This window comes from Acromyrmex echinatior, chromosome 16 (assembly GCF_024713525.1).
Source record: "Acromyrmex echinatior isolate Ae372 chromosome 16, ASM2471352v2, whole genome shotgun sequence".
In the NCBI taxonomy this organism is placed as follows: Eukaryota; Metazoa; Arthropoda; class Insecta; order Hymenoptera; family Formicidae; genus Acromyrmex; species Acromyrmex echinatior.
The window spans coordinates 4,549,833-4,564,407 of record NC_141867.1 but is presented as its reverse complement, the minus strand read 5'-3'; the positions used below and the strand labels follow the sequence as shown (position 1 = coordinate 4,564,407).

The 14,575-nt window shown below is 33.3% G+C and overlaps 1 protein-coding gene across 3 annotated transcripts in view; it reads right to left on the bottom strand.

Annotated features, from left to right (window-relative positions):
* Positions 1-560: 560 nt before the first annotated feature.
* The window catches only part of LOC105152735 (uncharacterized), a 111,654-nt gene continuing 97,639 nt past the window's right edge, over positions 561-14,575 (bottom strand). Inside the window, exons 2-5 of one of the 3 annotated variants that reach the window (XM_087414819.1) lie at positions 7,161-7,353; positions 5,596-5,821; positions 2,661-2,979; positions 561-1,186 (exon numbers count right to left, since the gene is read on the bottom strand). In XM_087414819.1, coding sequence (XP_087270945.1) covers positions 975-1,186; positions 2,661-2,979; positions 5,596-5,821; positions 7,161-7,231 — 828 coding nt within the window. In that variant the 5' untranslated portion in view covers positions 7,232-7,353 and the 3' untranslated portion in view covers positions 561-974. Of the gene's footprint in view, positions 1,187-2,660; positions 2,980-5,595; positions 6,087-7,160; positions 7,354-14,575 lie in introns of those variants that run through there. The other 2 variants (XM_087414820.1, XM_011067162.2) reach the window with 2 other exon arrangements.

The window sequence follows — 14,575 nt, the reverse complement described above, 5'->3', positions numbered from 1 at the left end:
TCTGAGCTGTTATGTAACATGTTGAGACATAGTTCTCGTATACCTTTTATAATCAGATCAGGTGTGTATCAGTTAATAAGCTTAGGCACACATCACTTTGTTTTTGCCATAAAATACTATATAATTCGAAATAAAATATACCTTTCAATGTCTGTCAAATTCATAAAAGCATGTAAAATTTATGTAAACAATAGTAGTGTTAATATCCTTTCGAAAATAAATTCGATAATAAATATTGTAATTGGGACTACAAAATGATCAATTTATTGTATTTTTAGAAATGTTTTATATTTTTTAAATATTTTATATTGTTTTTTTTTTAACGAATCCAGTCAGAATTCGGGCCATCGAGTAATTTTAGTAAAGCGCAGAAATTCTCGCAAATTGAGTAATTATAACTTGTGGGTGGCTTATATTGTATATTTAACTTTTCACTCATTTCAGCGGGAGTTTTCAAATAAACTCGAGCGCTCGATTAAAATGTTAATCAATTAAAAGGTTTTCGATAAATATAAAAAGAGTTTTATGCATAAAAGAATAGGAAAACATAATAAAAAATATTTTCGGTTACGTTACTTCAATTAAGTGAAACGTTAATTATTCATCGGAAACCTTTATTAATCTTGTAAATTTTTATTCATATAGTTTATGTGTCTATCACGTTTTGTCAATAATTTTCTATATACTGGAAAAGCAGGGCATACTAGTGCCTACATAACACAAAAGGAATAAACATGTATTCTTCCATCATGTTTATGTCGTTTATCGTGTACAAGAGGGATAAACTATATATTTACAAATATACGATACGTTATCCTTGCGTGTAATGTCGGATGGACAGCACCGTTGTTACCTTTGGTATACAAAACGGAAACATCAATGTTGACGATTCGGGAAAGGAAAAGTCTAATCGTGCCAGGTACAAACAAAAACGATCAGTCACCAGTTGTCATGATGGTCGCTATAGTTTTCTTTCAGAACGCTGCATCGTGCGCGGATAACGCGGCATACTCGTGTAAGTGATCTTGGGTTTCATGTCCTTGACCGCCGTAGACTCCGCCTGAATGATCATTCTTCCCGGTAGTGTGTACTACTGCGTGAAATCCCTCCTTGTCCGCGTGATAGGTGACGACCCGGAGGCTGCCACCTGGATCCTTCACGGTATACTCCCCGGTCACGCCGTGTCCTGCGTGAAAGAAATAGCTTTCAAGAGGTAGAAAGGAGTTTCTTGATGCAGTTCGAGATTGTGGATAATCCGTAACCGGAGATAGAAAAATGGTTAAATCTTTTCCGTCTAGTGTTATTATATTTTTACTTTCTCTGCTCGCAATCTGGCTCTTTTTTGTCCAACCCAAGTTTTTTTACTATTCAAGCTTTTAAAAAACATGGAAAAATTCAGGGTAATTTTTTAACTTCTCTATTTCATTATCGAATAGTTTTTTAACCCAAATATTAAAACCTGTATTTAATAAAAGTTGAAATTTTAGCAAAAATGAGTAAAAGTGGAAATTTGTTAAAAAATGTATAACGTAGCAATAAGGGAACCGGATTCCACTCTCTTTTATTTCGAAGTTTGGGAGTAAAATTTCGCTCGTGCCAAAAAAAATTCGAATTGCAGACGGAAGGTTAATAATAACTTTTTATGTTATCAATAATTACTTTATAAATCCTGTTTGACGAAATTTTTCTGATGTAAAATAATTCCAGAATTAGAGCAACCTATATAAATATTATCTATTGATTTCTTTGCTTTTTCAATTGTTATGCATGACAATAAAAATTTAAATTTATTTTAGAAACTATTTCATTAGAATCGCGCGCAAAGTTTAGTTATCTCAATATTATGTATATAATTTTAAATAATTCCACTTTTATGCAATTATGCAAAATGTTAAATGAAATGTTTGAATCTTTGCATACGTATCTTTTAATAATTTTAATTAATTCAAAATTAATTTTTTAAAATGAAGGTTTAATAAGGAACGCTCTTCTATCATAATTTTTTTTATATTTACATTACGTACCGTGACATATTTAAAACTCAAAAAATTCTGTTCAAACAAAATTTGCTTAAAGTGCAGACGAAGATCGTTTTTATTTATTTAAATTTTTGAAGCGTAATTCTCGAAATGTTTTTCAGTCGCTTGTAATTAAAAAATTGAACACTTTCTTTCATTTTCTAAAGAAGAATTGATTCCAACTGATTAAGGAATGCATTTGTAAAGTTTGTTCTATTTTAAGGTAAGTTTATACTTCGACACGGCATGCTTATACGATATCGTACCGATGTGCTGTTGAAGCCAGTTTACAATTCGAGTCAACTTCACAACTCAAGTAAGAAAACGTAGTTCCAACTGAAGAGTTGACACGAATGTACATATACTCACATCCATACACGTACGCATAAGTATTCGCATATACTGGCTCGTCTATTCTCGATGTGTCGGAGGGTGCGCTCGCGGACAGTCTTCGCAGAAATGCAATTTTCTTTTCACCCATGGCAATTTTTGCCGACGTCAGCGGAACGTCGTGTTGGCGCCAGTGGAAATCGGATAAACGACGTAGCCACAGGTAGCCGGCCATTCAAAGACTCGGCTCGTAGCATTGTCGTCTCGCGAAAGTCACGGAAGTATAAAAGTGACTCGTCCTTTTTCACTTACCATCGCTGGACTCCTTCTGGCCGTGAAAGTCGCCGCTATGATGATCCTCGACACCGTATGAGAATTCATACTTTGGCTTCGCCACATAGTCGACTGTGTAACCGTCGTGATGGTGATGCTCGTTGTGGCCCAGAAAGTTGTGCTCACTAAGATGGTCCACAGGTACGTGTGGCACTTTCACTTCGTATTCGGGTCCCTGTACTGGCCCTTGAAAATGCATGTACGAGCTAGCCACCGAGACATGATGATCATGGTCCAGTATCACGCCGGCGATTGATCGATCGACCAGGGCGAGGCCAATGGTTAGTGCGACGGTGACCTGCGACACAAGAAGTTCATGTCGATGGTGTCGTGTTGTCCGGAGACTCACCTCTGGACACAGCGGAAGGGGCTTTCGATGCTCTGGTAGTTATCGATCATGATTGTAAATAGCGTGCGTTATGAACCGAATAGTTCATTTACATGAGCGTTGGATATATTTACTCGTCTTCGTAATTTTCCTGGTCCATTGCGATTTTCTTATTTATGGGGAAAAAAGCTTCTTTTAGAAAAAAATTTTATTGCAGAATAAAATCGATTGACGGGAAGGAATTGCCGAGCGAAGGAAGATATGATTTAAACATTTTTATGTGTTCCAGTGTCAGATACCTTTTTCATGTATCTGTATAAACAGTCAAACAAGGTGGAATATTTCAAGCTGATAAAATATGTTGGATGAGTCAAAATTGCACGGAAATGTAACCGTGATCTATACGATCTATACGATCGATGTCGCTTGTGTATACAAAACTCACTCGATCCCATGATGAAACTCTAGACATTTACAATATACATCGACATCGAGTAGCGATGGCCGAGTCATCGACCTCTCGTTTTTAATTACGGGGATCCTGACAGCTCGGTCGTCAATGTTCAAACCAACGTAAACCAATACGATGGAAGTGACTCGATTGAAAGAGCGAAATGGACGTACGATTCATCGGAGAAAGTTTCTTCGTCTTTGCTCGTACACGAAAAGAACGAGTTTGCTGAAATATCTAAAAATTTAGCTGTACAAATTTGTATAAAGTAATTATGTAAAAAAACGTTCAAGCTGATTATCAGAATATCAAAATACATAATTATTTTGATGGTCCAGCAAAATTCTTTTAAATCTGTATCTAGTTTTTAGATACTTTTTTTAAATCTATATCTATTTTTAGATACTTTAAAATCATTCTTTCAATATAAACCGCGTAATACATTTTATATAATTAATTAAAAATTAATAGATTAATTAAATTAATTCTAATTAACATTAATTACATGAAAAGAACGATTTTATGTTAAAAGACTTGACATTGTGCTGAATACAGATCTGAAAATAATTTTGTTGGACCATCATAATAATTTTTTTAGGGAACCTGAGCGTGATGACAATGCTGCAACAAGTTTTAACGTTTCAGCAACTAGCTTGAGGCGCTTGAGTGTCCTGCATAATTACAATATTGTGGTCCAAACAGAATTATTTTCAGATTTATATCTAGCTAAACTTTTAGATATTTCAGTAAAACTGTTTTCCGCTTCATCAGCCTTCGCGACTAAAAATTAAAGTATTTCACTTGATATTAAAATCTTTTAACTTGTAATTATAAATTGATGTAATCAGCAGATTATTATATTATCTTCAAGCAAGATTGAACACGCACGTAAAATGATAAACACAATATATCGTAAATTATTCAAAATTGATACTTGATTGAAAATATTGACTATGTTACAAGCGATAAGATACAAGCATAAATTATTATTTTATTTTATGTAAATTTTGTCAAAACTAATGCAACTTGCAGACACTGTTTTATCGTAATAATTATATATGTAAAGTGCACGTGGAGAAGTACAGTTTGCATTATTACATATATAAGTATACGCTCAAGTTAGGAATATAGTAAAATATATGCGAAAAGAGATAGAATATGTGCATGTTAAAATGTACTATGTAAGATTTTACATGCACTCGTCGAGTTATGAGAAACTTCACAATATCATGTATATTTAATGTAATATTATCAAAAAATTATATATGTTACATGTTATAATTCGCCCAAAATTTAAAGCATATATAATAAACAAATTTAATCTAATAAACAATTTTGCACAATCATCAAAATTTACATTATCAGAATAATAACTTAATTTAAAAGCTTTTGTGGCTCTTAATATCAGTTTTTCTTACAATAGAAGTAAAACGCGAGTTTGTTAAAATATATAAGCAGAAAATGTATTCACTCGTATACACACACATGTACGTAAGAAAATAATAGAAGCTCTTAGCTATAATAAAACAACTAACATAAGACCTCTGAGGTTGAGAAGACTTCAAGATTAGCCGAGCACAAAAGAAGCGCTTAATACAATTAAAGAGAAACGTTTGTTAGAAGTCAGCGTGCACTTTTTAATTTTCATGAAGTTCAACCCCAGAATCCTTACCATCTCTTGAGCACACCCTGTTCTCTTGTGAAACGTACACTATATCTTTTGCAAAAACTTACGCTCGTGGCAATCCAGCTGAATGAACTAATTACATCGAGTAGACTTAATGTCAAGGAACACTTTAATCCCATTTTACATTCACGACATTGCTTAGCTCTCCGAGAAAACCGCGTTGAGCTACCTTCCCGATGTCGAATTATTTACTTCCTTCCAAGCGCATATTATCGGGCCAATTATACGTGCGTAATTAATGGCAATTTAGAATCCACCGCTCTTCATCTTTATTCCCTTCTTAACCCTTTATATTTCACTCTCTCCTTCTGCTTTCTTTTTTCTTTCCCTCTCCTTTTATCTCTTTTTTTATCTGTTTCGTCTCTGTGTCGCGGAGCTATTCTTTAATGAGCACTTTCTCTGATCCACGTCACGTTTCCTTCCTTCGCGACGAGTTTCGACACTCTACCTTGAAAGTCATCTTCACCATTACGATATTTGAGGCGGCTAGGTGAGAACTGCAACTTACCAGCGTATTTTCTAAGCTTTTATACCGGCACGTTCTGCATACACGTCGCTGCGCATACACGCGTGTGCACATCCGCGCCCGGTTCCGGTTCCGATTGCTTATGCAGATGTCCATGTGAAGATGTACTTCCGAGACAGTCAGATAAATATGGTATGAAGAGAACATGCTATTATTAATAAACGAGGAAGTAACTAACAAACAAACTGTGGTAATAAGATTAAGCGCACTAGTGAGCTTCACGTACATTTTAATCTGTACGGTACCAAAATAAATAGAAAAATATAAAAAAAAAATTTCCACTAAAACTTTGAATACTATAACAATATTTACAAATATATAAATTATTAGGTGTTGGAATTAATTCGTAGCGTTTTTTAATGAAAGAATGTTATTTATTTCACATGAGCATTAAAAAATACATTAATGAAAGTACTTCCCATCACTTGTAAAACGCTACGAATTAATTCCAACACCTAATAATATAAATAGAAGCAAAAATAACTAGATACTTACATTAAAGATAGATTTTTGACTATAAAAACTTAAAATTATATTTACTAAAAATCTGATTTAAAAATGAAAAAATATTTTTAATGAGTATAAAAAAATTCAAATCCAATTATAAATAACTCACATTTATATAATTGGATTTTAAAAGAATCGCATTTCAATTTTTAAGAATTCTGAAATATATAAGAGTAAATTATTTATAATTATTTATCGTTTGTATTTTTAATGTTTATTATTTTACATATTAAAGATAGATATAAACAATATTAAGAATTTTTATTTTAGATCGCATATGTGAGAAATACAATCAATACTAGAAAAATGCCTATTACGGACGAAGCTGAATCTTCATTGCTTTAAATAATTCAATCTTGAATATTATTAATATACACTATATATGTATCCCTATATATATATATATACCATATTGAAGTCTTTTTAGAACTGTGCAATAAATTTATTAACAGTTTCAACATATTTAGCATCAAATTATTAAATTGCTTGTCAATTTAATTCGCGATTACTAGAGTTTTAATTGCGTTTATAGTCCGGAAAAATAATTCGGCGCAGTTCTAAAAAGACTTCAATATGGTATATATGCAAGTATATACATAGTATATATTAGTAATTCAAGATTGAATTATTTAAAGCAATGAAGATCCAGCTTCGACTGTAATAGACATTTTTCTAGTAAAGACAGATATTTATTTTAAATCAGATTATTTGTAAACATAATTTTTAATTTTAATTTTATAAAGATTTCTCTTTAATATAAGTACCTGCATTTTACTATATATTTTTACATTATAATATTAATTTTTAACACTATAAAAATACGGCAAAATAATTATAGAACAAAAATTAATATTAAAATATTACAATTTTTTAAAAATATGAACAAAAATTATTTGAATAAATTTTTTTAGGAATTTATTTTAGTGCTATTTTCTTGCGTATATGTGTTGTTTACAGTATGTAAAATTGTACTGACAGACCTGCACGAGCATTCCTTTGCAAAAGTCGACGCGAGTTCCAAATGGCGTTTCACGATGACTCGCGATGTCATAAAACCGATTACGTATTAATAGACAGCACATCTTCGCGTAGCATACATTGAAAAATGATCCAAGAGATCGCATTAAATCGCTTCCTTCCTCTCAGCTGGCATCGCGAATGGCTTCCTTCTTCCTGTGAAATACGTATTACAACCGTGAGCTTTCCTCAACATCGATACCTAACGTGTTGAGAGGATCTATTTTTGTTTGTGAATACTTATGGACTTTTATTAAATCATGTAAATCTGTTCTCAAAGTATTGCCAATAATTATTTAGAAGACAAAAGTGCGTTAATAATATTCACATTTACGAAGAATCTATATTTGCACATGATGCGATATAAATTATGCAATTAAATTAAATTACGCAACGCGTATGCCTACCTGCAAATGATCATCAATACTGTAATTACATTCGTATAAAGTTGTTGTTATAGAACGCATTTTGAAGCATTTATATTCTTATCAATTTTTGAAGTTTGTTAACATCCCACATATAAAATGAATTATAAATATTATATTCAATACCATTAATAATTTGCGAGAAAGTTGCACGTTACTAAAAGTTATACTAATATTATTAAATTTATTTTGTTAAATATAACAACGGTGCGTGTATTGTATTTGCGTGCTGCTCTTGTGCTGCAATATTTTTTGAAAGAGTAAATATTGATTGTGCATAAGAGTATTACGTTAGTTTTTTGCTTCGAATATTTTTTTCAAAAGATTTATTGGAGTTGCATTGCCACATTTTTTTGTGTAATATTTTTTAATTCTTATATAAGTCAATTTATTAATTAATTACTTATAAACGAGAATCATTTTTTATTTCTTTCTGAATTTCTCTTATCATTCATCTTATTATTCTTAAATCAATATTGGTGAGACGATGCGCTTCTTTTCGAGATTATCCGGTTCGATCGAAAAACAGGAGTTCTATAAAAGACGCGGCTGCTCGAATAAAAAGCAATTCTTAAGCGCAATTCTCCATTTCACATAAGATTTTATTGCTGTCTGTTGCGCTTGAAATATAATAGCGACAAAATGAATAGTAAATGAAATAAAATACACAATGGTGATTTGTCGAAAAGTTTAAATTTTTTTTTACTATAATGTAATAATTTTCGACGATTAATCTTCTAGTTAATTTATCTGTCTAGTTTATGAATTATCAAGGAAAGAGTTAAGAGACAAAGACTTGCGTGCTTTATAACAATTCGCATTTTATATTTAAAGAGCGACACTGACGTTAAGCTCAAGCTGACACAGAATTTTTTTCTTTACTGCAGTTTAAAACGCGAGATACGCGGCTTTCACGAAAGAGAGCCAACCGGAAGTTAGCTGGCGCTCGATGGAAACGTCTCTCCGCCTTCTTTGTCGTGACGATAAGAAATGTCGGGTTGATATATCCGTGAAAAATTCTCTTTACCTTCTCTCATCGTTGCGCACGATACGCGAAACGCGATATTAATATTAAATTCATGCGTAACTGGTTTTTGCTTTAATTCTGCAGCAGGCCGCCCGATTAGCGCCGATGATTAGCATATTCGCTAAAGTGTAGTGGATCATACGGTATCACATATACATGCGAAAATATCCATGCGATTCATCTATTTGGAATAACAAGCGGCGCTATGTAACTATAATATGATAAATCTGGTGCAACAACTGAACGTAAATGCGACCATGCGATTAACAAGCTACCGTTTATACAATATAACGCACGGATTAATAATATAAGTATTACTATAATATATTATTATCGTAAATGCTCATTACCCGCGACATATAATTTGATCGGTGGGATTTATAGCAGCGTCCAATAAGGTAGGATAGACATTAACGATCGACCTCGCCACATTTGATAACCCGATTAATGGACTACGGCTATGATAATGAACGTGAAGGGAAATACAGCCGCCAATGCTCGCCATACGCACCGCTAATTGGATTTTCTTTGTGAAGAAATTCTGCGGATGTACGTACTAAAGAGCTCCACTATTAGCCCGGTTCGATATCCCTTTGAAACGACACAAACGGCTGTTTCGATGATGAGAACGATGAGTGTGCGATCGCGAGTCCGCTATTCTTTAGCGAATATAAATGTGTTCAATTATGAGCGCGCATACATAAGCAAATGGTCTCGTATCTCTCCACATCAAACGATTAAATGTATCGTTATCGCATCGTGCTAGCTCTCTGCATATTTCTCCATACTATTGTTGCTGTCTGAAGTGGAAGCACTTCAAGGCATGGCAAGTCGAATGAGATGTTATGTATGCATATAACAATAATCAACTAAACCAGAACCGTGAAACAACGACATGATATCGCCATGGAGAACGTCCCGCTGCTGCGCGTCTTATACGCACGGAGAAAGCATTAAATTGTTTTTTATCTCCATCTTGAAAATTGAAGAAGATTACATCGCAAGTACATTAGATGTCATTCCCAAGTAATTTATTACCTACGAATAATAAATTGAACGTGCCACTCGTTATATCTTCGTGCAACCAAGTTTTCAATGTACGAAAATAATATGACAGAAGTAATAAATAAATTGAAGTTCAAACTCATTAACGTGAGAATTGAGCGATTGATGGTGTGCGAGCATTGTAGCTAGCCGACATGTCAGCATAAATAATTTAGCACATACTACAATTTGCGATTTCAGGTATAACCGGTATAACATTTGTAAACGTCGCGTCGCCAGTTGTATTATGCTTTCGTTCCGCACGTGATATGCGTCAGAAGGTGAATGAGACTCGATTAAACTAATTGGCGTTTCCATCGCGCATATTGAGAGATGTACTTTGCCATTTATGAGCAATCAATTTAATGGGATATCTAATTATTGTAATGCAACCCTTAACTGTACTGGGGTATTTATGATAATTACATTCATCAAATAGACACTTCTCTGCAGGCAATATCTCTAACACTTCAAATTAATCAGAGAATCTGTGAAAAGTATAATAAATGATATCCAATGTTTAAGACATTTTTGCCGTTTTTTTTTAATTTTATTCGATCACTTATATATGACCAGTTTTTGATATGGTCTTATTGTTAATCTTTGCGATTTTTATATAAGAACCTAATTACTTTAACGTTTTGGTATAAATTTGAATTTTATTGGGTTAACATTTATCGATTATGTAATTATATGTTGTTAAATTATTTCTTTATATTAGTTGAACAAATTTAATGAATACTTGAAAAGAACGGTTTGGTTAACTATCTAAAAATTTAGTTTGATACATATTTGAATTTTGTTGGACCATCAAAATAATTATGTAGAATGATAAGCGTTAGTGACAATGCTACAAAAACTTTAACATTCTAGCAATCAATTTGAATGTCCTACATAATTATTTTGAAGCTCCAAACAAAATTATTTTCAGATCTGTGTGTATCTAGTTAAATTTTTAGATGCTTCAGCAAAACTATTCTTTTCGTCTATGAATCGTTTTTATTCTTAAAATATGTTGTATGAATAAACTATTAATTTATTTTTAATATCTATAACACTGTGCTCATTTCTTAATTTGCATGATATATTTTATTAATGCTACATTCCCACTTTAAAATTTAGAAATGTCAATGATCTCGTTCTTGTAGCATGACGTGCGTGATTCTTTTTCTCCTTTTCCCCGTATCAGTTAAAGATTAATTATAATTCTAATTGCAACCGTACAATTTGCTCGTGATAACTTTCTTTGAATTTCGCGTGTTGTTCCAACCCATTCATTAAATCGTGTATCGCACGAAATCATCCCCTCGTCAAAATTCCGCGAATCGAAACAGTTTGGCGAGCAAAGTATTGCGCGTTGTATGAAAAGATCAATCGTATATGTGGAGTTGTAAAAGCTGCGATGTGTGCAGTTTCGTATCCCCAGATCGTAAATCAAGAAGCTCGATCCCGACGCAGGTATGATTTCAGGAAGCGATAAGGGGCTTCCGAAGCTGAGAGAAAGAAGACCTTCCTCGCAAAGGGAAACCTGTTCAGAGGGAAACCTGAGTCTCCCACATTCGCGGATTCGTTTAATCGCGAAGCGCTCGGTCGCAGTTCCGACAAGTCGTGCACGAAGGATCTGACCTAGATCGGTTGAATCTACTGCAATTTACACTTGACGCGTTTGCTGACAGTGGAGAGGAAAGGTGGTCAGTAGACGACTCTTTCGTCAGTAGGCTATCCCGCGCTGTCGGTTCTCGAGGATTCATTCCTCAAACATGAGCGACGATTCCGTTACACACATTGCAAATACGCTGAGATAAATAAATTAGAAATTTATATTGTTGTAAAAAAGAAATAATAAGTTAATGACTAATAAATGAATACGAATGATATATCATATTATAATGACACATCATTATCATAAAGCTAACAAATTACAATGCTAAATGGAAAGAACGATTTTGCTGAAGTGTCTAAAAATTTAGCTAGATACAGATCTGAAAATAATTTTGTTGGGCTATCAAAATAATTATATAGGACGCTGAAACTGGTTGTTAGAATGTCAAAACTTTTTGCAGTATCGTTCATCAAGCTTAAGTGTCCTACATATTTATTTAGTGTCCAATAAAATTATTTTCAGACTACATCTATTTAAACTTTTAGATAATTTAACAAAAATTTATTTTTTGTAGTTCTAAATAGATTGAGACGATCTTAATTATTAATTAGTCAAAAAATACAAAACTTTAATTTTAATATAATTTAAATTTAAAGTTCTATTTATTTCAAAAAATTTATTTCGAGAAAAGAGAAAGAGAAAAATTATTAATAAAGATAATTGAAGGATACATATTAAATTATTTTAATATGGTTCCACGATAATAATAACGACCAATGGAAAAATATAAAAAATTAAAATATCCTTTAGGTTCACTGAAATCAAACAAAAGACAAGACGAGTAAAAACTCTCGAATAAAAAACAATAGTAAACGTCGGTGATGAGTTCGTAAAAATGTATTTACGTGGATTACGTGAATTCCAACAAGAAGCGAAGTTTTTACTCTCGGGTGCAGACGACGAGGTCGCGCTGGACGAGATCACGAGTCGGAAGCAGCTCGCTTTCCAGCGCTTATTGCGCCCCAGTCGTCAGAAGCTCAATTAAAATTCCCACGGAAATTTCTCATTCGCTTGGGATACTTATCCCGACGGGCGACCGTAGCCTGACGTTGTACGACATGCTAACATCGCGGAATTTCCCCGGGCTATTTTTCTCCCAGTGCAATTTCAACGGCGTACTGTACGTATCACTCGGAAACGGGCACGTGGGTTAACGGCTAACGATAAGGCTAACGTAATTCTGTCCGCCCTTTGCGCGAGATATCGCGGTCGCAGTCGGGGTGGTTTAGAGTTCTGCCTCGTCTAGAAGCACCGTGCCGAGTGTTCGGCGATTAATCTCGGGCACAGAATGCCCGGCGACTATGAAGCTTTTAATTTTTACGTTTTGTCACGTACCGCCCGTTGAGAGCGCGCCCGAATTAATTTCCCGACCGCGAGTACTGCTTTACAAATTACTAAGATGTACACAATCACTGAATAATTCTTCTCTTATCTTATTTCTGTGGAGATTAAACTGTATACGCAACACTCATGGATACTACTATTTTCTTCTGCTATATGTGTCGAATGTTGCAAATTTATCAAATTTATATTTGCTTGAATAAACCGACAATTGTTAATAAAAATACATAATTAAAAGATTACATAAGGGAATGTTAAGTGTTTTTTATAAGACAAAGATTTTATTTTAGTAACACCTAAAGAAAGCTTTGGATTAGTAATTGAGTGTAGAATCGTTAGGTATATTTATCGTTAATGATAATTTTTTTAGGTCATTTTTACGCTCGATCAAACGTTAACAGTCCTAAACGGTAACAAAAACACGGACAGAGAGAGGAGAATTTTCGACAAGTTTGCGATACAAAAGCGATGAGATCTTAACGAGCATCCTCGCGTAGTTAATCAATCTTCATTCCTGTACTTAATTACTCACAAACTCACACGGCGCGCGAAAAGGCGTATCGAGTGTTGTTTCCATTACGGTAACAAAGCTCTCAAATAATCGACAATTAAGATAACACTCGTATCACCATAGATGATCTTCTCACTTGCTGAAATGTTATTAAATACGCAATTTAAGCGTATCAAAATGTTGATTATTTCTCTGATTTATGACTTTTTATTGCACGCTTATAAAAACTAGCAAATGATATAAGTCTCACGTAAAAGAATTTTATTCTTAACAATTTATCTTTTATTTATTATCGTATTCAAATTATTTTATTCAAATATTGATATATTAATCAATATTGACTTATGTAAATCTTTAGTACAATTTTTTTTCTCTCATTTATGAATTTTCTCATCAATTTGAAACTAATATTTTTCTTAATTAAAACACGAATCGATGAGAAAGGTTTTCTTTATTGGGATATTAGATAGTATAATTTCCTTTTCATATATATTCCAATGCAATTATAATGCTTTTTTTTTTATTAAATGATAACAAATATTCAAATAAAACAAATTCTCTTTATATAGGATGTTAAAAAAACCATTCAGCACTATCTATTTGGGAGAATTACAATATATAAAGTGATCTCCCTAATAATAATGCTCATCCGAATCATAATCGACTGGTTGATGTCAACTCACTGATTCTCTGATGAAATTTTTCATTATGGAAATTAAATGTATGGAAATTAAATCAGAATATTCAGAACGTGGTTTGCAAACACTGAGGTAAATCTTCACGTCGCATTCGACATGTAGAATGCGAATAAATCAGTGATACTAACAAAATTATTTATATCTTAAATATTCAACTTGAAATGAATTTTTAACCTATGTCAACTACTAAGACTTTAGTCACTAACTCACTAAGGCTTTTTTATCCAGTATGATGTGTACTATCCACCATATAAATACGGAATAATTTTTTTTGTACACCCTGGAAAATAATAGAACGGAATATTTTATCATATAGATTTCATATATAAGTTTATTAACGCGATAGCTAGCCACGTGTTCCTGCGAATAATTAATACATCGGCGTGCTGTCAACGATCCTTCACGGGTTGCTAGTGCTGCTACGTAAATCAAAGTTCGAGACTCTAATACACTTGCACTTGTCACGCTTGCTTGCTCAAGCGCAACACCTTTGCTCTGTGTGTAAAGCGGCACTTGTCGCGATCTTAAGACCTGTTGATCGAGCGAAATCAAGTTCTTCGTCCTGAACAATGTTCTACATGTGCTTAGGCGATACGCAACTAACGTTCTTCAATGAACTTGACCGTGCAACTAACTTTTCTAAAGTAGCCTTTCAGCTCTTGATTAGTC